Consider the following 24,029-nt stretch of genomic DNA (forward strand, 5'->3'; position numbering starts at 1 on the left):
AATTACATCACTTTTTAGTTACACCCCTATAGAAAGACCACTATCAACATCTTCGAACATTTACATATAAATAGAAGCTAAATTTAATAGAGACAACACTTAAGACTTTAAATTGAGGCTCTAGGGGCGCCTGGGTGGCGCAGTCGGTTAAGCGTCGACTTCAGCCAGGTCACGATCTCGCGGTCTGTGGGTTCGAGCCCCGCGTCAGGCTCTGGGCTGACGGCTCAGAGCCTGGAGCCTGTTTCCGATTCTGTGTCTCCCTCTCTCTCTGCCCCTCCCCCGTTCATGCTCTGTCTCTCTCTGTCCCAAAAATAAATAAACGTTGAAAAAAATAATAATAATAAAAATAAATTGAGGCTCTAACGATCTCTTTTGCACTGCTGGTAGGAATGCAAACTGGTGCAGCCACTCTGGAAAACAGTATGGAGATTCCCCCAAAAAATTAAAAATAGAACCACCCTACGACCCAGCAATTGCACCACTAGGCATTTATCCAAGGGATACAGGTGTGGTGTTTCGAAGGGACACATGCACCCCAATGTTTATAGCAGCGCTATCGACAATAGCCAAAGCATGGAGAGAGCCCAAATGTCCATCGATGGATGAATGGATAAAGAAGATGTGGTACATATATAAAATGGAGTATTACTCGGCAATCAAAAAGAATGAAATCGGGGCGCCTGGGTGGCGCAGTCGGTTAAGCGTCCGACTTCAGCCAGGTCACGATCTCGCGGTCCGTGAGTTCGAGCCCCGCGTCGGGCTCTGGGCTGACGGCTCAGAGCCTGGAACCTGTTTCCGATTCTGTGTCTCCCTCTCTCTCTGCCCCTCCCCCGTTCATGCTCTGTCTCTCTCTGTCGCAAAAATAAATAAACGTTGAAAAAAAAAATTTTAAAAAAAAAAAAACAAAAAAAAAACAAAAAGAATGAAATCTTGCCACTGGCGACTACGTGGATGGAACTGGAGGGTATTATGCTAAGTGAAATTAGTCAGAGAAAGACAAATATCACATGACTTCACTCATATGAGGAATTTAAGACACAAAACAGATGAACACAAGGGAAGGGGAGCAAAAATAATATAAAAACAAGGAAGGGGGACAAAACATAAGAGACTCTTAAAAACAGAACAAACAGGGTTGCTGGAGGGGTTGTAGGTGAGGGGATGGGCTAAATGGGTAAGGGGCATTAAGGAAGACACTTGTTGGGATGAGCAACTCGTATGGGTGTTACACATAGGGGGTGAATCACTGGAATCTACTCCTGAAATTATAGCACTATATATGCTAACTAACTTGGGTGTAAATTAAAAAATAAACATTAAGAATAAGAATAGAAAACAAACTGAGGCTCTACCACAAAGTCTTTCTCAAGCAAAAGTCTCTCAATGTGGAATCCAGCCTCAAACATACCAATGAGAGTTTAACAAATACTGGAAGAAGAAGGGTGCTAGACTCTTCTGACCCTGAGGAAATGTGGCTAACAGCCCTACCTAACTAGTTATGGGACCTGGGACAAGGTACTTTCTAAGCAAAAACAATAGGTAATACTACACACTTGCAACGTACAAGGTACACTTCTAAGTATTTTAAGGTTTTGACTCATTCAGTTCTTCGTTACTGACAATAGTTAACACTTACACGGTGATTACTACCTGATGCTGTTCTAAGAACTTTATATACGCTCACTTACTATACCTCCAAACTATTCACCTTCATTTTACAGGTGAGAAAACACAAGCACAGACACCAAAGAACCTGCCCAGAACCAAAGAGCTGATAAACGGCAAAGCTAAAAGTAAGAACCCAGGCTGTCTAGGGTCACAACTCCCCGCATCACTGCATCACTGCAATCGGCTATCCTGCATCCTAAGAAAAATGCCAAGTAACAAGATAATTAAGGAGCATCACAAGTCTTAGAGCCGAAGTGGCCTCTGGAAGTTTTTAAAGCCAAATATATGCAAACCGATTAAAATTAACATAGAGAGAGGTGCCCAGGTGGCTCAGTCCGTTAAGTATCCAACTTCAGGTCACGATCTTGTGGTTCAGCGAGTTCGAGCCCACATCGGGCTGTCTGCTTTCAGCACAGAGCCCGCTTCGGATCCTTCTGTCTCCCTCCCTCTCCCCTTCCACCACACGCGCGTGCGATCTCGCTCTCAAAAATAAAACAAAATCAACATAGAGAATTTTTTCTAAGTAGCTAGAGTCTAACATCCAAATGTCATTCACCCACCCCATTACCAATAACAAGCAAAGTCAAAGCCTCCGCCAAATTCTGAATACCCCACGCATAATTCATCCTATGCTGCTATGGTTATTACATAACATTAACACAAAAGTTTTGTGCTCAACATGCCACTTTCCCACTTCTACATAATAAAGGAAAGATAGTAAATAATCACTGAATGATTCTATTTTGTACGCTCCTAATGAAATGGTTTAAAGAGCTTTAAAAAAAAAAAAAAGACGTATAACTTCCATGTTTCACAGCCATTCTGGTGCCGTAAGTTGCTCTGACCTACAAATGAAGCGCAGACCTGAGAGATTTTAAGAAATAAAAGATCGTACCAATAAAAATCATTTAATAACCAAATTAGTGATGATTGCTTCTTAGAAAGAAAACACACCTTAAGCATTAAGCCACCTTAACTCCTTCAATAAACACTGAGAACCCACTACTGCCAGGAAGGACAGGTGCACCCGCAGAAGACTGCAGTTACATGCCCCGCATGTAGTCACGTATTCCAACCATTAAAAAGAGATAATGTCTGAAGCTACTGCCCTCACTTGAACAATGAGAACAGGTTGGTTTAGCTTAAAAATAATGTTTTAACCCATCACTGAGCTGAGAAAACACGTCTGCATCAACTCCACCCCAGAAACTGGTGAGCCCGTCTGTGACCAGAAAAAGATTCACAGCTGCTTTGATCTGTAGCAGAGAGACAGGAAAAACTGAATAAGGAAAAACCTGCCAACCTTTTAAACTTCACGGCCACCTGCCGGCTATCATGCCTGATGCCTGAGGAGGAGAATGCTTGGGGCCTCGGGATACAGTCACCAACTGCACAGGGTGAAAGACGGGATGCAGAACAGCTGGGGGAGCCCCCTGTCCACTGCAAGTGCACTCCAGAGACCCTCTGAACGCTAGGGATGCGACAGCAGAGTAGAAAGCCGAGGGCAGAACTGGAAAGCAAAGAGATCTCAGCAACTCAAAAAAGTCGGCAACTGGGCTATAAAACAGAGCAAGATCTTACAAAGTTTGGGAAGCTGGCAACTTGGCTATGAAACAGACATCCCAGGAATCTCACCTGTGCCCAAACCCCAAACTCTGCTGGAGAGGCAAGTCCTGGTCCCATCCTTAAACTGTGGGATGCCAATGAACTGACTGCAACTACAGCTGCCACAAAGCCCAGAGACCACCAAACACGACACAACGTAGATAACTCAGCCCCCAGCACTAAGAACTTGAGAGAAAAGGGGGCATCCTTTACCGAGACCGATTACATTACCTAAACCTCTACTCTTTTCACACAAAACAGCCCAGCATACTTCAAAAGAGGAGGAGATACAGATGAGATACACAACAAAGCAAAACGTGATCCGTAACCAAGAGAGGAAGTAGTCAACAGTGGTCCCAGAGAAGGCCCCAGATGTTAAAAATGCTCAACCATTATCTCTTCAAAATACTTCTTCTGCCTCATTCTTCCATTCTTTTCATTTGGGACTTTTTTTTTTTAGGTTTATTTTTGAGAGAGAGAAAGAGCGCAAAGCAGGCAAGGGACAGAGTTGAAGGGGACAAAGGATCCGAAGCAGGCTCTGTGCTGAGAGCAGCGAGCCTGATACAAGGCTTGAACCACGAACGGTGAGATCACAACCTGAGTTGAAGCCGAACACTCAATCAACTGAGCCACCCAGGTGCCCCCCCCCCCATTTTGAACTTTACACACGAGACTATTTGATATCCTATAGGTTCAAGAAGTTCGGACAACCTCAAGCAGAGTAAATCCAAAGAAAACCACCTACATGCCTGGAGGAGGCAACTTCTGACGTGGCCTCCAATGACCCCCACTTCCTGGTACTGCCAACCTTATGAAATCCCCTCCCCTTGAGTAGGTTACTTACAACTGACAGAATACAGCTAACGTGGAGGGTATCGATACCACTTCCCCTGTAAGGTTACAGAAGACTATGACTGCTGTCTTCACTAGCAGACTATTATTGCCTATTCCGCTTTCACCTTTTGATGAATCAAGCTGCCATTTTGGACAAGTGGCAAGAAGCTGAGAGTGGCCAACAGACAAGGAGGAACTGAGACTTCTCAGTCCAACCCCCTCCAAGAACTGAATCCAGCCAAAAACTATGTGAGCTTGGAAACAGACCCTTCCAGTCAGGTCTTCAGTTGAAACCCCAGATCTGGCCAACACCTGGATTACAGCCTTGAGAGGGATTGAGAGGACTCAGTTCAGCTGAGCCTGCAAGTCTGATTTACAGAAACCGTGGGATAAAGACAATCTGCGTTGTTTTAAGCCACTATATTTTGGGGTAGCCAGTTATGCAGCAATAGGTAACAACTACAGTATATCACAGTAAAACTGCTGAAAACCAAAGGCAAAATGAAAATCTTAAAAAGCAACCAGGAAAAAAAGCATTATCTTGAAAGGGGAAATAGTAAGAATGCCAGTTTTTTAATATGGAGTGCTACAAGGAAAAAAAAAAAACACACCATATCAGAATTTCACCTTTCAAACAAGCTTTAAGGGGCACCATAGGTGGCTCTGTCTGTTAAGCATTAGGACTCCTGATTTCAGCTCAGGTCTTGAACTCACGGTTCATGAATTCAAGCCCTGCATCTGGCTCCACACTGCAGAGCCTGCTCAGGATATTCTTCCTCTCCATCTCTCTCTCTTTCCCCTGCTTGCGTGCTGTACTCTCTCTCAAAATAAATAAATAAATCTTAAAAAATAAATAAAACAATCTTTAAAAATAAACACATAACAGAGCACCTGGGTTCAGTTGCTTGAGCGTCCCAACTTCAGCTCAGGTCACGATCTCACGGTCTGTGAGTTCGAGCCCCACGTCAGGCTCTGTGCTGACGGCTCAGAGCCTGGAGCCTGCTTCAGATCCTGTGTCTCCCTCTCTCTCTGCCCCTCCCCCACTCACACTGTCTCTCAAAAATGAATAAACGTTAAAAAAAATTTTTTAAATAAAAACAAAAATGTTTTCAGACTAAAAAAATTAAAAGGAAAAATTAAAGGAAAACCAAAGTCATTGCCAACAAAACTTCATTAAAAAAAATAACAGAATAAGTTGCGCAGACTGAAGAAAAATAATCACAGATAAGACAAATGGGAAGACAAGAACGAACTAAAAATACCAGGAAAGGTATACAGGGGGGTAAGCAAATGAATATCAACTTTAAAACTACAGCAATAATATCTGGAAAATTCATAACATACATAAAATACCGTAATAGTCCAAAGGACAAAAGGGTATCAACTAAGAGTTTTAACTTCATTGATTTGGGAAGTGGTGAAGTAACTTGTAACCTCTAGAGTAACCACTAAAATAATAATAAAAGGGTATATAGCCAGAAAGCAATAAAGAACAGTGTAATAATCCAAAAGAGAGCAGTACTAAAGAGATGGAACACATATAAAAACAGGTACCTGGTAGACTTCACACAATTTTAAGTAATTATATAAGTTAATTAAATTGCAAATAGTTTGAAGACTCTAACTAAAAGACTGAATAATAAAACCATATGTTGTTTACAGGAACCATACTTAGAAATGAGCACATGGGGAAATGGCTTTACTAAAAGGAGAGAAAACAAAAAATGATGTGTTACACCATCACTAATGGAAAGAAAGCTGGGCAGGCTGTAGTAAAGTGAGGCCAAGTCAGACTTGGGGGTGAGAAGCTTTTATGAGATAAAGAACATTTCCCAACACTATGGAAACAGGGAAAGATCAGTGGTGGAGAGGGCGGGAGGGATAATCAGGCAGAGCACAGAGGATTTTTAGGGCAGAATTACTCTGTATGATACTCTATTAGTGGGTACGTGTCTTTTGTCTAAACCTACAAAAGGTACAACACTAAGAGTGCCTAATGTAAACACAGGAGAGTCATGATGGAAACTAAGGACTTGGGGGATTATGATGGGTCAATATAGCTCCATCGACTGCAACAAACATACCATTCTGAGGGATGCGGATAATGAGGGAGACTGTGCGCTTACAGGGGGAAATCTCTACCTTCTGCTCAATTTTGCTGTGAACCTGAAACTGCTCTAAAAAATGAAGTCTACTTTAAAAAAAAAAAAAGAGGGGAAGTCAATTCAAGAGAAAGATAACAATTATATATTTGTATATATCTAATAACATACGTAAATAAAAAACTGGAAAAAGAAAAAAGACAACTCTACAGTCACACTTGGAGATTATCAGAAACCAACAGAACTAGCTGGCAACAATCTGTAGAATTTAGAAGATCTGAAACGAAAAAAGTCATGTGACTTGTCCCTTAGATGCAAATAAATGTTATGATTAGGTGAGCCTCTGAAAACAAAGTAATAACTATTCTTTCAAAGTAGCACAGTTGGAGTGCTTGGCTGGGTCAGTCAGTAGAGCATGCTCTTGATCTCAGGATACTGAGTACAAGCCCCATGTTGGGAGTAGGGCTTAAAATAAAGGAGCACAGTCAAGGCTGGGTGACTCACATGTAGCAACAGCACTACCATTATTCAGCACTGAGCTACAAAGTACCATCAGTGCCCCATCCCACATTGTGTTCATCCATAAAGGGGTAAGTGGCAGGTATCATTCATTTAGACATAAGAGTTCAGAGAGACTGTACTTTATTACCTCATTAAGACCCTACCAATATAAATTAAGGGAAGGGGCAGGCTACACAATCATGACTTTTGTTCTACCAGCATTACTTGTAAATGCTGACTATTACTGTGTGCCGGGCACTGAAGGCCATTTTTTTCCCATGTTTACCAATGCTTTGATACAGTTATTATCATCTTTGTTGCACAGCTCAAGAAACTGAGGTAGAGATTAAATAAACTGCCTAATGGTGCAGCCACTCTGGAAAACAGTGTGGAGGTTCCTCAAAAAATTAAAAATCTACCCTATGACCCAGCAATAGCACTGCTAGGAATTTACCCAAGGGATACAGGAGTACTGATGCATAGGGGCACTTGTACCCCAATGTTTACAGCAGCACTTTCAACAATAGCCAAATTATGGAAGAGCCTAAGTGTCCATCAATTGATGAATGGATAAAGAAATTGTGGTTTATATACACAATGGAATACTACTTGGCAATGATAAAGAATGAAATCTGGCCTTTTGTAGCAACGTGGATGGAACTGGAGAGTGTTATGCTAAGTGAAATAAGTCATACAGAGAAAGACAGATACCATATGTTTTCACTCTTAGGTGGATCCTGAGAAACTTAACAGAAGACCATGGGGGCGGGGAAGGGAAAAAACAAAAAAGGTTAGAGAGGGAGGGAGCCAAAACATAAGAGACTCTTAAAACCTGAGAACAAACTGAGGGTTGATGGGGGGTGGGAGGGTGGGTGATGGGTATTGAGGAGGGCACCTGTTGGGATGAGCACTGGGTGTTGTATGGAAACCAATTTGACAATAAATTTCACATTAAAAAATAAAAAATAAGTAAATAATAAACAAACTGCATAAGATTAAACACCTGCTAGGCAGCACAAATCAGGATTACAGCCCATATACCCGGCACAAAAACCCAAGTTTCTAATGTCTATAACGTTACATTGCTAGGCAGTAACTTGTCATCATATTGCCATGATCATCAAGTGTTCCCAAATTATCAATGAAATGCCTATAGAATAAATCGCTATAGTCAACTACAAAGGAAATGCAGAATCCCCAGAGGAAAGAGGTTAGTGCTAGAATCCCACAATGAAAACAAAATAGTGGAGTCAGTTACAATACAGTTATCCAATAAAGTTGTTTTTGTTTTAAACAGGTAAATAAGGAAGTTTGCCATTAAAAAGGATCAACCTGACACACGAGTAGAGTCTATCTAACTAGGCACCCAAATTCCAAGTCTAGCCTTATGATCTACCTTAAGCCTGATTCCCTAATCCAGTAGGGAGTTCACGATGGTAATACTGCTTCCCCACCCCCGCCTTGATTTGGGGAGTTAATTCATAACCCAAGAAGATCGACAACTAAGAAATGAAAAAAAGAAGAAAGTATTGATATGTTGGTGCCAATTAGTTATTCTGATATAGTAACAAGTTTTGTAATGACTGAACTATTTTTAATGTTTGGCAGAGCAAAAAAGAATAATTTACTACAGTAAATTTAAAATATATTTACAAAAGTTAAATTTTAGAAAGATTACACTTAGGGTACCTGGATTGCTCAGTCAGCTAAGCATACAACTCCTGATTTCATGCCCAGTCAGGGCATGATCTCACAGTTCGGGAGTTCAAGCCCCACACTGCATTCTGCACGGACAATGCAGAGAGCCTGCTTGGGAATCTCTCTCTTAAAATAAATAAACTTAAAAAAAAAAAAAGGTAACACATTTGACAGTTAGCCATCTTGAGGGGACTGAAATAATCATAGATTTGTAACATAGTGTGAAATGCCCAAGGAAATTTAAGACAATTAAGTGGTGTTAAGTATCTTAAGATTAAATTCTCATTACAAATTAAACAGTAAAAACTAAAATAAACTTGTTTCTAGAAATATCACTAAATTTGTAAGATTTGTAACTTAAAGACTTAAGAAAAATTACTACTTATAACTCTAATAAACTGCATATTTAAATAAAATAACTTTTAAGGGGCGCCTGGGTGGCGCAGTCGGTTAAGCCTCCGACTTCAGCCAGGTCACGATCTTGCGGTGCGTGAGTTCGAGCCCCGCGTCAGGCTCTGGGCTGACGGCTCAGAGCCTGGAGCCTGTTTCGGATTCTGTGTCTCCCTCTCTCTCTGCCCCTCCCCCATTCATGCTCTGTCTCTCTCTGTCCCAAAAATAAATAAACGTTGAAAAAAAAAATTTAAAAAAAAAAAAATAACTTTTAAGTCTTCATTGTGCTATAGGGCTACTCAAACATTATTTTTTTTAAAAAAAGCATGACAATAAATCCCCTAATGATAAACTCCAATAGAAGGACTTTCAGATTTTATTTACTGGTTAAGGAAGACAGTGGCCTATAAAACTGCACGCTACTAAATTACGAAGTCTATGGAATCACATTCGCCTCATTTAAACATGCTCCTCTACAAATCGAGTTCTTCCTCACTCCCGGGCCCCACTCTATAGCTCCATTTCCTTCTTCCTCTCTTGTGTTCACCACCTATAAATCATAAAAATCTGAACTACATTTTATGAATTCACAGGCCCAACTGCTAACGCAGGGCTAGGTACTGAGAGATAAAGAATCTCAATTGTCTTAAGTATCAAAAATACTCTTGCTTCCAAAGTACAGGCTGGAATGATAACATAGTCCCAAGTCTAAGATAAACTATAACTCTGTCAACAGTGACACTGGAATCACCTGAAAGGTTTCAAACTATAGTGATACCCAGTCTCACCACAAAAATTCTGATTTAACTGGTGTGGAACGTGGCCCAGGCATCCAGATTTTGTAAAGCTCCCCAGATGACTCTGATCCAAGAATGAGGACTATTATTGAGAAAAAGGAGTAAATTAAACAACACAAAGAAACAAATAGCATAAGGAAACTATCAGACAAAACCCAAATGTGAAACATTCTACAGGCTATCTCAAATGTCTTCAGAATACCAATGGCACAGGAACAAAAACTATGGAAGATAAAAATGAGATGGAAAGTAACTTCAGTACAACACGTGGACCTTGCCTGAAACCAATTTGAACTAAATATAAAAAGAAATGCGAGGAGGGGCGCCTGGATGGCTCAGTTAGTTAAGCGACCAATTCTTTCAGTTCAGGTCATGATCTCATAGTTCATGGATTTGAGCCTTGAGTTGGGTTCTGCACGGAGAGATTCTCTCTCTCAAAATAAATAAATAAACTTTAAAAAAAAAACAAAAGAAAAGAAATCCAAGGAACAAAAGGAAAATCTGAGTAGGGACTAGATATACAAATGTAATGTCCAGATATAGATCTAGACACATATAGACATATATATAGATCTACACTTATAGATATAGAAGTGTAATGTCTACATGTACACATTATCAAAGAACATTATTCTTTGGATTGTGTGTGATGCTGGCACTGCGGTGGTCTAAGAAATAGCCCTTCGATTTTTTCAAGACGCGCTATGCAGAATTTAGAGAAGACATGTAAGATCTGGGATTTACTTTAAAATACTTCAGCATATTAACTAATAAAATAAAGGAATGTCTGGTATTTGCTTTAAAACAATACAGCCCAGGGGAGTGAGGTAACAGATGCAACATTCTTTGCTAATCACAAGGTTGATAAGTAGTATGGTTCATTTCACTATTTTTCTATGTTTGAAGATTTGCACTGGTAATTTATAAAAAAAATACTTCAAATAGAAGCCAAAGTAAAGATAGCAAAAATGGTTCATGACATTATTATTTGTGTATATCTGAAATACTTCTTAATTAAATGAAAAGCAGGGGCGCCTGGGTGGTTCCACTCAGATCACGATCTCAGAGTTCATGGGGTTCAAGCCCCATACCGGACTCTGCACTGAATGTGTGGAGCCTGCTTGGGATTCTCTCTCTCCCCCTCCCCTGCTCATGCTTTCTCTCTCAAATAAATAAACTTTAAAAAAAAAAAAAAAAGAGCAGACTCTGGAGAACTAGCAGCTACTCACGTACTCTGACAAAATAACTCTCCTATACACAAGAAGTTCATCTTTCGTACTTAATGCTAGGAATGGGTGGAGGCGGGAGAAGGTAAAGGACAAAAAGGACATTATCCACCAGACCCTATGAGCCAGGTGATGAGACATGACCCAGGGCATTGCACATCACAGGGAGATACCACAGAGAACTAGGATAATTTTAAACAGAATTTTAAAAGTGGGGTTTTAAGCACCTCTAACAAAGAAGTCAAAAATACACACAAATTTTAAAAGTGCATTTTCCAGTAGTTACAGCATCTCAAGATTTAAGCGATTTTCTCTTATCGATAGAAGTAAAACAATGAATAGTCCTTTAAACGTTTCCTAGACTTAAATATCAAAATAAGAAATTCAAGAAAACAAAACCTCTGCCATGATGCTGAATTTTTTAAATCTTCCTTGGAAATATTCAATTTTAAGTGCTTGCTTTTAAAAAATCTAAACCAGGGGCGCCTAAGTGGCTCAGTCAGTTAAACATCCAACTTCGGCTGAGGTCATGATCTCGCAGTTGTTGAGTTGGAGACCTGCATCCCGCTCTGTGCTGACAGCTCAGAACCTGGAGCCTGCTTGGGATTCTGTGTCTCCCTCTCTCTCTGCCTGTCCCCTGCTCACACACTCTCGCTCTCAAAAAACACTAACATTAAAAAAAAAATTATAAAAAGTCCACACCAGTAAACATTAAAATTGACAACTGAAACAGAATCCTCTGTTACTCCAGACTTTAAGTGTCAATAACACTTAACTGTTCATATGCAGATGATAAATCCCCTTGTTTACTTTTTGTCCTTTTGTTTAATCCAAGAATGGTGACCATATCCTACCAAATTCCGTTACAGATAATATGACTGTCATAAGTAAAAGATCTTTCAAGAGTTTTTGTTTGGTCATCAGTTATATGGCTCATACAAGATGCCGATATTGCTTGGCAACTAAGAAACCCTTTTTCCTAATACACCAATTGGCAAAAATATTTTTCTGTAAAATGTTTTATTTCACTAAGGGCAAATGAGTGGATAAAACCGAAGCTAGGGGCGCCTCAATGGTTCAGTCTGTTAAGCGTCCAACTCTTGATTTCGGCTCAGGTCATGATCTCACAGTTCCTGGGATGGAGCCCAAACTGGGCTCTGCGCTGACAGCACAGAGCCTGTTTGGGATTCTCTCTCCTTCTCTCTCTCTGCCCCTCCCCACCAACCCCACTCGCAAGCACGCGAGTTCTCTCTCTCTCAACTAAATAACATTTTAAAAAAAGGACTCTATATCGTGAGCGCAACTAAAAAAGTTGACAAAGTACAATAAAAAGAAAACTGAAATCTATGCCAATGCTGCTCTAAAACGAGAAACTGCATAGAGCCTACATTAAGTACAGCAAGGTCAATATAAAAACTCAAAAGTTTTCTAAGGCATTCAACAAGTGTACAGTTCAGAGAGGCAAAAGTACTGGAGGAGTTGCATACTGTCACAGCAGCAAGATTTTTATTACGCTGCTGAGGGAAAAGAAAAACACGCTAAACAGAAGAACACTTCACCTTTCAGACACCAATGATTCTATTCCTAGGGAACAAGTGGTTAGAGGAGCTGGGCGGGGCAAAGGAGGGAAGACCAATCAGAGGTCGAGTTACAAGTCGGGTACGAAAACAGAAGGATGAGAGCAGCTCACTGAATGGCTGGCGCACCGCCCCCCCCACCCCTGCACGCGCGCACGCGCGCCCCCGGCTCTCACCATAGGCAGCCGCACCTGGGGACCCACCCCACCGCAAACCACGGTGCGGGGTCGCCCCCACCTTCCACCCGCCACCCCCCCGGGGCCGTTTCCTACCAAAACAAACCCACCACCCCAAAACAAAACAAAACCTCCCGAGGGAGTCCTGCTATCCCGGGACGCCCCCCGAGCACGGCTCGATGGCTTCACCCCAAGAGCCAGAGCCCCGACAAGGGGGCGGGGAGCGGATGTTCGGAAACACGGGGATAGAAATGTCAAAAATCTCACCAATTCCTCGTAGCTCCTGTTGTGCTCGTTGCCCTCCCAGTCCAACCTCTTCGGCAGCAACTGCAAAGACACCAGACGCACACGAGTGACCACCGCGCGGGGCCGGGCTGGGGGCCGCGGGGCCGGGCGGGGGGCCGCGGGGTGGGCTGGGGTGGGGAGTTGGGCGAGTGGCCCCGGCAGGGTAGGGAGGGAGCACGGAGGGGACGCGGTGGGGCGGGCGCGGCGGGCGCCACGAAGCACAGACCTGGTACTGCTCCAGCTCCTGCACCAGCACCTGCAGCCGACAAGACGCGCAGTTAGGGAGGCGGGGGGCACCCGGGTCCACCCGACGCCCTCCACCCGCGACCCCAGGCGGCGGCAGCGGGGCCGGGGCTGGGACGCGGCGGCCGCCGCCGCCGCCGCCGCCGCCCGCGGGGCCCGCACTCACCTGGGCGGCTCTCCGACACGGGCCGGCCGATAGGTACCGGGCGATGAGGAAGTACAGCTCTGCGGGAAGACGGAGAGTCGGGTCAAGAGCGGGCAGGGCGGCGGGGAGGGGGCCGCGGCCGGGGCCGGGCCGGGGGCGCCGCGGGGAGGGCGCAGGCGGCGCGTCTTACCCGACTCGATGAGGGGCACCGGGCGTCGGGCGGGCGAGGGCTCCGCCATGGCCGGGCGCGGGGCGCGGAGCGGGAGCGAGCGAGCGAAGCGTGTAGGCCGCGCCGAGGCCTGAGCGGGCCGGCGTCCCTCTACCTCTGGCGCGCCGCCGCCGCCGCCATGCCGTGCGCGCCGCCACGCCGATGCCTCCGCGAAGTAGTCCCTCCGCGAGAGGGAAAGTAGTCCCCGCGCGGCGACCGCCCTGCGCCCCCGTCCGACCGACTCTGGGGCCGTGACTAGAGCGGCGAGCCGTGCCTCTTTCTCCTTCGTCTCAGAGGCGCCGCGAGGGGAACGTGGAGGGTGGGCGAAGGCCGGGGCCCGGGCGGGCGGCCGGTGGGGGCGGGGAGCGCGCGTGGCTGGGATCCTTGCGCGCGGTGAGGCGGTCCCCGGCCATTGTGAGGCGGCAGCGCGGCGGCCGGGCTCGCGGCGGGGCGGGCGCCGGGGCGGAGGTCGGGCGGCGCGCCGGGGCGGGGGCCGGCCGGGGGCGCGGTGGGGGTGGGGACACGTTCCCGCGCCCCCGGGCGGAACGAAGCCTCTCCACGCGGATGCCCAGAAGCCCGGGACGCGCAGCGGGGTCCGGCGGGGTCGCCCTCTTCGGGCTCACGGAAGGGACGTTTGTCGAACGGTCCTGTGGGGCCGGTGTGCCGGCCCCCCACGAAAGATCGCTCTCTTCGAGGACGCGAAACCCTTAAAACTGAGAGTCGCTCCATCCGCAGAGAGGAGAACGTCGGCCAGCCGAAGCTTTCCCAGAGGGGTCGGGGGGGGGGGGCGGAGGACGAATGCGGGGAAGCCACAGGTTGGGGGGGGGAGGGGGTCGCGAGGCCGAGGGTCCTCGGACACGGACACTCTCCGGCTTGGAGGGCACAGCAAACGTCCACCGAGACGGCAGGTTGGATACATAAGACCGAGCCGCAGCCCTGGGAGAACCCAGCAGACAGAAATGGTTAAGGAAAATGCAGAACATCGCAGAAGATGTAAACCTCGCTAGTCCGGGAAAGCGGCCCGGAGCCGGCGATGACTTAGCCGGATAGGAAAAGGGGTGGGAGGAAGCGGGCGGTACCGACAGGCAGCAGCCCATTCCGAGGAAGAGAAGCAAGAAACTTGGGGCGACACAAAAGGGGAACCTCGTGTCATTAGGATTCGAGGTTAAAGCGGGGGACTAGGGCTTTCGCCTCTTAATTGCCGTGCTTGGCTTCTGGCCTAACTGGATTCATCAGCATATCCAGGGCATCCTATTCTAAGCCCGAAAGAAACAGCAACGAGCAAAACCAATATCCCTACCCTCAGTGGGGTGTACATTGTCATTCTAATGTCCACTCAGCGTCACACCTGCCCCCTGCGTGTGGAGGTTAAATGTAGTGGTTCAGATAAGGTTCAGGTGGTGGGGCTGACCCTGGGTCTTGTGCAGCTGTTAGATGTGTGAGTAACTCACTTAACCTCCGAGCCTGTTTCTCTCACACATAAACTGTAAATAATATTTGTGCCTTCTTTGTAGGGTGGTGAGCATTTACGACCCTATGGGTTAGTGTGTGTTCCTAGCGTGTAGTCAGCACTGTGTCCTGCTGGTTTTCGTAATTATTTACACCAAATAGCAAAAGTTTTACATATGTTTGTAGACGAACAACCCAAACATGTTTAGACAAGTGCATCGGTAGTGTGCTCCGTTAATTCAGCAAACACTCGAGTGATGGAGACAAACATGATAGAATAAGCCATATCTTTGCCATCAAAGATTTCAGTGTCTTTTAGGAGAAACAGATGTAAGCAAATCATGACAAAATTTAGGGCAGAGATAGGAAACCAACCTGCCTATGGGGGGGGGGGGAGGATGTTAGAGAGGTTTGAGTCTTCCCAGCCTCTGTGCGGGAAGGGATTCCAGGCATCTGAACAACAAAAGGCCAAGACATAAGAAACATTTCAAGTTTAAGGCACTCAAGTTTAGTAGGACTACTTGGGTTGACTTTGGAGGTGTGGATGGGACCCATGATGTCAGAAGTTAACATGGCGAAGGATGTTCACACACACACACACAAAAGTTAAAATTGGGAGCAATTGAAAGGTTCTAAGCCAGGAAGGGTGCTTTTTAATTTTAGGATAGATTTGAGACTAAAGACCAAGAGGCAGGAAAACCACTTAGATAACCCTTTAAATAGGAAAGAAATGAAGATGCATCCGGGCAATGATTATAAGGACCTAGAGGCAAAGACAGGATGAGGAATATGTTGGAGATTAAGTCAGCAAGATGAGGAATCAGAAGTCAGAAGTCTCAAGCTTGGGGCTGAGTAGATCAAGGTTGTGCCACAAAGATAGGGCATACAGGCTGTAGCTCGATTGTTAAGGTAAATAATTGCTTTGCACAACTTGATGATTTGAAGTTACAGCACATACATTCCTGTAGGACAGAATGACCAAGACTACCAGTTAGCAAGTGACAAAGACATAAAGAACATTAAGCTTTCAAAGATTGCCCAAGGAGTTGCACATTTCACTTTGGGGGGGGGGGTTTGTTTGTTTTTGTTTTTGTTTCAAGGATTTTCTTTTTAAGCAATCTCTACACCCAACGTGGGGCTCAAACTCACAACACCGAGATCAAGAGTCCCCCACTCACTCCACCATCTGAGCCCCAATATATTTCCCTTTGTAACAATGTCATAAAAGTAAAAGTTATAAAAAAAGGAAAAGATAACCCCCAAAACGTATAATAAGAATGTATATCCCAAGTACTGGTTGTTGTCCAAAACTACAATCCTGGTGTGGGCGGCCTGGTAAACCATTACAAGACATCAGAGCAAGGACAGTTTCCCTTTGCAAAGGCCCTGCTAGTCCTTTTACAACCTACTCGGATGTCCATGACAAATACTGTTGGTATATTTGAAAGGGAGACACAAAGATTCTGACAAGAGGCAGAATATCTCCCCTGTTTAACTCTCAAGTGATAGAGACCCAGATTTGACTCCCACTTCAGCCAGTGACGAGGAGGAAAAGGGGATATACTCTCCATCGTCAGCTCTGCAGTGGGGACCTGCCAGGAGTCTCCAAACAAGGCATGTATGCATCCCTCACCCCCACACACACACAACTAAACCCAAGCCACTCCCAATGCAAACGCTAAGATTTGCTTTTGGGCAAATGGAAATAGCTTGAGTTTCAGCACAGGAAAGCTATATGGAGGGCTAAATGCTAGAAAAGTTGCTAGATAAGCATGGGCTGGGAGATCTGAACAGCTAGTGACATCAGCTATAATGCTGTCACCCATCTCCGCTCCAGGAGAACTGCAACGTTTTAGTCACTGGCAAGCAACCCCTCTCCTGGATGAACATCACTGATCCTTAGGTGCCATTAGTACTCACTTCCCAGCTGAGAAAGCGGAGGCCTAGAGAGACTGAGAAGGTCCCCAGGGCACATAGCCAGGCTGCAATCCCAGCTGGGACAGAACTACCTTAGACCGAAGCCAAGCTCTGCAGAATTCTCTCTCCCCTCGCCACATTTCACCAGGGAGGAATCAGAGCCTGAATAAGAGGGGACTCGCGCAAGATCACACAGGTTATGCACGAGAGAGCTGAGCTTGGAAATCTGCAAGTACACGCACGATCTCATTTATCACAGGCAGCTCTGAGGTGGATTCTGATCTCATTTTAAGCATGAGGAAACTGAGGCTTAGAAAATTCAACTCTTTGCCTAAGGATGTAGAATCTTACAAAAGAAAAAAAAAAAAAAAGAATCCAGCCGGACCTTCCAAGTTACCACTTGGGAGTCGCAAAAGCATTAAGTGTAAAAAGCATATCTGGAAAATGGTGAGCAAACCAGAGTCAGGGCCAACTTTGAAAGAATAAAAAAAGTGAGATCAGTGGACATCGCACAAAGAAAATTGTATACCTGCTTCAAATTCTAATATCCATATATTTATGCAAATATACGTTAACAGCGATTGTTTCAACCAGCGGGCACTGTTAATGTATGCACAATAGCATAGTTCTGAGGGACGTAGTAGGGTAGGTGACACTGGACCTACAGAAGAGTGACTCCGCAACACTACATCAGGACCCAGAAGTGAAGTCAAGTGCACGCAGAAACTTGTGTCGTTTTATTCATTTCACAAAAATGGTGTATTGAAAGGCTTCTCTAAGGCAGGCAGTATCTGGTAATCGTTGGTTCCCGAGCTTCTGTGAGCTACATCCCTCAGAAGTAGGAGAGTTAATATCTTGATAGGTTTCCAGAGGACTTTGGGGGGAAAAAAAAAGAACAAAGGTATCTGGTTTTTGATAAGCCCCCAGTCACTAGCAGACCTTGCATCTGATTCCTGACACTCCTCCTCCATTTCTTCCCAGTGTCCACTCTTCCCTCGGGACCACTTCCTCCCTTTAAATCTGAACCAACCAGCTGTCCCCTTAATGCTACTTGTCCCTGCCTCCTTCAGCAAATTGCTTCCACACTTATCCTCCCTTCCCCGGCTTCTGCCTCTCCCCTGTCACTGGCTTCTGTCCCTACGTGTTCCCACGTTGCAGGCACTGGCCCGTGTCTGTGTCCAAGTCTTACCAGTTCTTTTGAAACGTTTCTCAGGGTGTTAGAACACAGAGTGATTGGACAAGACCTTGGGAACATGGGAGCTAGAATCAGAATATGTCTGTGTTTGAGCTTAGTAGTTGAGCAAACTCTGTGGCTCAGTGTTCATTTGGTGTTTTTTTAATCACCTTTAAAATGGGGATAACAACAATAGATAACATTAATTGAAGGTTTCTATATCCGGAACACTGCACTAACCCGTGCACGTGTATTATTTAATGCTATGGGATAGCTAGAAAACATGAGTAGTTTGTGAGCATTTTAGAAAGAACTGGCTATGAAGCTCTCTAAACAATGCCTAGCTCTCCATGTGATACTATTAACGTAAAAATTATTTTTCTCTCCATTCCCTCAGTCACCAACGAGTCTCCTCAAAGGTCTCCTCCTTGACTCCCTGCCCAATTCATCCTATCACAACTTTTACACTTCCTTAAGTACAACATAACATATTCTCTCTGCTTTCTACCCTCTTCCCTTCAGTCGTGTCCCCAGGAAAGCTGACTGCACCACTCAGGGGGGCTCTGCCATCCTCCCAATGGGCCGTCCAGTAGAAGACCCCAGTAGGAGACAGCCGAGCAGGAGGAGGGTGAGGGCAGGCTTCTATTTTCCCAGTGACTTTCCTGCCAAGCCCCAGGTTGGTGGTGGCTGCAGTTTCTGTAACAAAAGCCACAGTACATGTGGGACAGCCCTATCTCCATACAGCCACCCCCTCTGGGTTTTAATACCTCTGCCTCCCCCGGGCCTTTAGGACTTGGGCTGCCCTTCCCAGCCAGATAGGAGCCACTGGAGGGGGCCCAGCAAGCTTTAGTGTCCCTTACTAAAGCTCCCTCTACTTCCCTATCTCTTCCTTGTCTCTATGCATCTTGTCCTATAGCTTGAAAGGATCTACCTAGATCCCTAACTCTTCCTTCACAAAACCTTTCCGGAGTCATTTTGGTCCTTGTTAATCTCTTTTCAAAAGTCCTAGAATTATCTCTTTTAAAATCACACAAGCAGGGGTGCCTGGGTGGCTCAGTCAGTTGAGCGTCTGACTTCAGCTTAGTTCATGAACTCGGGGGTTTGTGAGTTCGAGCCCCGCGTCGGGTTCTCTGCTGTCAGCACAGAGCCCGCTTCAGATCCTCTGTCCCCCTCTCTCCCTGCCCCTCCCTTGCTCATCTTTTCTTTCTCTCTCAAAATAAACATGGAGAAAAAAAAAAAAAACATGCACAAGGAATCCATCAGTAACCCTGATGAGCCCACCTTCAAAACCTATCTAGGATATAAGCACTTCTCACCTAGGTGAGCTCAACAACTTTCTAAGTGTCTTCCTGCTTCTCTGTTTATCCTGTAGCAGCTTAAAACCTAAGGCAGTTATGTCTTCCTTTTTCAAAACCCCAGATGGCTCACATCTGACCCAGAGGAGAGGCCCAAGACCTACAAGGCCTCCACGATCCGGCCTGTCTGGTGCTTCTGTGACTTCTTGTCTCGCTACGGTTCCCTCTGGTTCCCTCTTCTCACTCTGAGGCAGCCACACTGGCCTCCCCTTCCCGAGACTTGCCAGGCACACCCTTGCCCCGGGGCCTTTGAACTTGCTGTTCTTCCGGCCAGGAACATTCTTCCCCTAGAAAACCAGCATCTCAGTTCCTCACCTCCTCTAAGTCTTAGCTCAAAGGTTACATTTTCTGTGAGCCCTCCCCTGACTACCCTAAATAAAATACAACTTACCCCCACTCTGTACTCCCACTTCCCTTCTGTCCTGCTTCCTTTGTCTCTGCTTCCTTTGTCTCTGCAGCAGCGCTTTTGACCTTCTACCCTGCTGTAAAAGGTGCTCATCATTGGCGCTGATCACCTGTCTCCTCCCACTTTCTGAAGGCAGGCAGATTTCTGTCTGTTTTGCTCTCTGGTGTCTCTCTACAGCTACAACGAAGCCTGATGTAGGGTAGGTACACACGAAATTTTAAAAAAAATTGCTCAACTAGACAGTCCCTCAAATATGAGATACTTCTGCTGTCAACATTCCCTCATAAATCTGTTCGGATGGTGTGGTGGTTTGGTCGGTGGAGAGCCCACTAACCACCTGTTGGCTCATGACATACCTGGAGACGGGGCTCTGAAGTCAAGGCCAGCAGAAATAGAGCTCGCTCAAGACCAGAGACGCTTTCTTCCTCTCTGCAACCTCTCCCCACAGGGGCCCTATGGAACGTGGGCCTCTTGCCTTCTCTCAAAAGCAGAGAGAAGTCATCAGAGCCTGGAGAGAGGAAGGGCGTGTGGAAAGAGCATGTTCAGGAGCAGGAAGGGAGGCTCCTGTAGAGAGACCTCCAGACCACCGGATGGGACGATGGGACGTCCCGTCCAGGGAAGCAGCCTGGCCTCCACCTCCTCCCTGGCCACCCAGTGCCCCCATGCCCTCGGGGGCTAGCCCGAGCCCCCACCGGAGAGAGCAGAGCACACACCCCTGGCTTTCCCACCTCTCCCTTAAGCAAGCACAACCTGCATCACAAAGAGGAGGAGACCAGGAAAACTGGCCCTGCCTATGGGGGAGGTGAGCGGGCCCAAGAGGAAATCTACAAGAAAGAACAAAGGATGGAGGGAAATTCCAAGAAGGCGGGGCTGGGTGAGAAGGTAGCACTCCAAGGTCACTGGGCCATCTCACTAGGGAATATTCCCCTGTGACTAGTTATGCAACAGCTAAGTGCCTACCTCAAGGCCTTCCCATTTTCTGTGATGACATTTGACACCTAACTGCAGAAATAACTCCCCTGTTTGCAAGCTGGAGAGAGCTTCCTGGTCCCTGTTTTTTACTGATAGGCAAGTCTGCCCTAGGGTAGGATAAAAAATAAAAATAAATAAAAAATAAATAAATAAATAAAAACACAGTTTAACGCAAAATATTCACTTTAAAAATTAGAGCCACCAAAGGTATAAGATAGGAATATTGGTAATGAGGTGAAATTCAGATGATGTTTCAGTTAAGAACCCAGAATCCCACGGTGCCTGGGTGGCTCAGTCGGATGAGCCTCCGACTTTGGCTTGGGTCATGATCTCATGGTTCGTGAGTTTGAGCCCCACATCGGGCTCTGCGCTAACAGTGTGGAGCCTGCTTGTGATTTTCTCTTTCCCTTTCTCTTTCTGCCCCTCACTTGTGCAGTCTCTCTCAAAGAAAGAAAGAAAGAAAGAAAGAAAGAACCCAGAATCCCAAATCTTGCCTTTAACCAGCCACTTCCACAAGGTCTCCAAGGAGAGGACATTAGCTGTAAGGGTACTGTATTAACCCTGACCTCATCCCCTGGTGATCTAGGCTAAATGGCACGGAGAGTATGTTCAGGCCAGGCAGTCTTGGGAAACTAACACAAAGCCACCCACAAGCCTCTAGGCAGAGCTGGGGGGAAAGGGGTACTGATAGCGAACATGTGCCCTCAAAGCTCATAGAGACCCGCTCCTGCCAAGGCTAGGGCTCCTGCACCCAGCAGATCTTTCCAGTTGCGGGACAGCGAAAGACGTGACCAACCCCTCTTGTCATAGGACCCAGCCTGTAGTCTGGAAGAACTGAGCTTTGAGTGGGTTGGACATGTGTTGGTTTCCAATTGGCCTTTAAGACAGCAGAGACCAGCACATTGAGCAGGCCAGGTATTCATATTACTTACACAGAAGACATACCACAAAATTAACACAATCACAAGTAGCACGAGAATTATCACAAAGTGGGCACGTTCATTACAGTTTTTTGTGAGTAGCTTCATTTTCCATAACAACAACGGCTAAAGGAAACAATTTCTTGCAACAAGCCCATAGCGGGAGCTATGCCAAAATCTAACCTTGCAAAGGGCACACGCTCCACAAAATTTAATTATAAAGGCTTTGCAGAGAGCAGAACATGACAGGAGAACATCTTGCACTTTGCAGGAAATAATCCGGAAACTCAATTTCATGATGACAAGATAAATAAAATACGTAGTTTACCTTGAACCAGATCTTGGTCCCAAATGGCTAATGCTTTCTAATTAATAACTGTGGAACTGCTGGTATATACATTCTTTAGCTTTCTCTTTTATCTTTACAAAAAAAGAGTAATGACCAGCCTACTACTTTGAATTCTCTCGATACAACTCCCCAAGTGTTCTAATTGCATGGTTGTCTCATTAAGATGGGGACAGTTTGAGGCACCTGGGTGGCTCAGTCGGTTATTAAATGATAATAATTACATATGGATTTGCACAACTCTTGATCTCAGCTCAGGTCATGATCTCATAGTTCGTGGGTTCGAGTCCTGCATCGGGCTCCACGCTGACAGTGCAGAGCCTGCTTGGGATTCTCTCTCTGTCTCTCTCAAAATAAATAAATAAACTTAAAAAAATTTTTAATTAAAAAAAAAAGATGGGGATGGTTTGACCCATAGGTAAGAAGTTTTCTGAGTGACAAAGTACTCAGAAGTAAACTTTGACAGCTGCAGAAAGCAGGAGACAGATATCTGCTGCTTGATCCCAGTCAAGCATGGCTTTCCAGAACCTTCTACACTCCCCACAAGAACCCATGGCTGCAGACTGTACCATCCACAGCCAGCAAAGATTCCAACAGATGGAAGAAGCTCTTTTTTTGGCCGGTCTCCGGGGATTTTTTTTTTTAAGCTTCCTGGTCCTCTTTCCCACCTGACTCTTCTAGAGGCTTTATTGTCCTGCCACCAAGTACAAAGCACCCCAGTATTTTTCTGAATGCATCCTGCGATACCGCCATTTTGGTACAGCCCTGAACTTAACACCCCATTTTGACCCAAGGGACATTACAAATACATCGTCTTAAAAATCAACCAAGTCACGTACGAGGCAGACATATTCATCGGAACCTCAGCCTCATTCGGTACTGAACTTCACCCCATCACCAGCTCCGGCATGGGATGGGCAGAATAACAGGCAGTCCCGGGAGAAGGGACGGGCTCAGGAATGGCTTTAGAACGGGAGGGATCCATGAGGCGCCTGGCCGGTTTAGTCGGTAAAGCATGTGTCTCTGGATCTCGGGTCGTGAGTTTGAGCCCCATGTTGGGTGTAGAGATTACTTTAAAATAAAATCTTCAGGGGAGCCTGGGTGGCTCAGTCGATGAAGCGTCCGACTTCGGCTCAGGTCACAATCTCACGGTTTGTGAGTTTGGAGCCCCACGTCAGGCTCTATGCTGACAGCTCAGAGCCTGGAGCCTGCCTCACTTTCTGTGTCTCCCTCTTTCTCTGTTCCTTCCCCGCTTTCACTGTCTCTCTGTCTCTGTCTCTGTCTCAAAAATAAACATACATTTAAAAAAATGTTTTTTAAAGAATAATGGCTCCCCAGAGATGTCCACATCTTAACCGCTAGAATTTGTGAATACATTATGTCGCAAGGCAAAAAGGACTTTGTAGATGTGCTTTAGTTAGGGATCTCCAGATGGGGAGACTGTCCTGGACTATTCAGGTAGGCCCAATGGTATCACACAGGCTCTTATAAGAAGAAAACAACCTGATACACAATGTCTTTTGTAGCCCACCCTTACTAATGCATACAGTGGGAGAATTCTGGAAAAATGAAGTTCAGTTCACCAAGATGGCTGGGTTACAAAGCCCACCTCATGACCGTACCCTTACTAGCTGGTGTACCTTTGGGGAATTGTGCTTCACTCCATCCGAGAAATTAAAATGATAATAATTACATATGGATTTGCACAAGAATTAAGTGAAATAGTATATGTCCTAGGCACCAGGCCTAGAGTATAAGACCTCAGATTTTTGGTTGAATTAGTTCATTGATCCCATTACTAACTTAGATGTTCAAAGAATGTGTTTTGATGTAATTGTGTTACTCATAAAGATAATTAGCTCCTTGAAGTGGTAAAAGAATTATTACATACAAACTTCAAATTAGTGATAACGTCATTAGTTTTGTATCCATTTCTGTAGAAAAAAGAGCCCTACGCCTTAGATACACATACTGTACTTAAATTTTATCTTCCCTTCTATTGGGCTGTTTTTTAAAAAAGCAATTTATAAAAACA

The 24,029-nt window shown here is 45.4% G+C and overlaps 1 protein-coding gene across 1 annotated transcript in view; it reads right to left on the reverse strand.

Moving 5' to 3' along the window:
- The window catches only part of BRWD1 (bromodomain and WD repeat domain containing 1), a 122,017-nt gene extending 108,368 nt beyond the window's left edge, over positions 1-13,649 (reverse strand). The window contains exons 1-4 of the mRNA XM_047100159.1: positions 13,438-13,649; positions 13,269-13,327; positions 13,086-13,115; positions 12,842-12,901 (exon numbers count right to left, since the gene is read on the reverse strand). Coding sequence (XP_046956115.1) covers positions 12,842-12,901; positions 13,086-13,115; positions 13,269-13,327; positions 13,438-13,486 — 198 coding nt within the window. The 5' untranslated portion in view covers positions 13,487-13,649. The remainder of the gene's footprint in view (positions 1-12,841; positions 12,902-13,085; positions 13,116-13,268; positions 13,328-13,437) is intronic.
- Positions 13,650-24,029: the final 10,380 nt, after the last annotated feature.

Source organism: Lynx rufus, unplaced genomic scaffold, assembly GCF_022079265.1.
Source record: "Lynx rufus isolate CCGP_SWC_20201006 ecotype Redwood Valley unplaced genomic scaffold, mLynRuf1.p SCAF_5, whole genome shotgun sequence".
Taxonomy (NCBI): domain Eukaryota; kingdom Metazoa; phylum Chordata; class Mammalia; order Carnivora; family Felidae; genus Lynx; species Lynx rufus.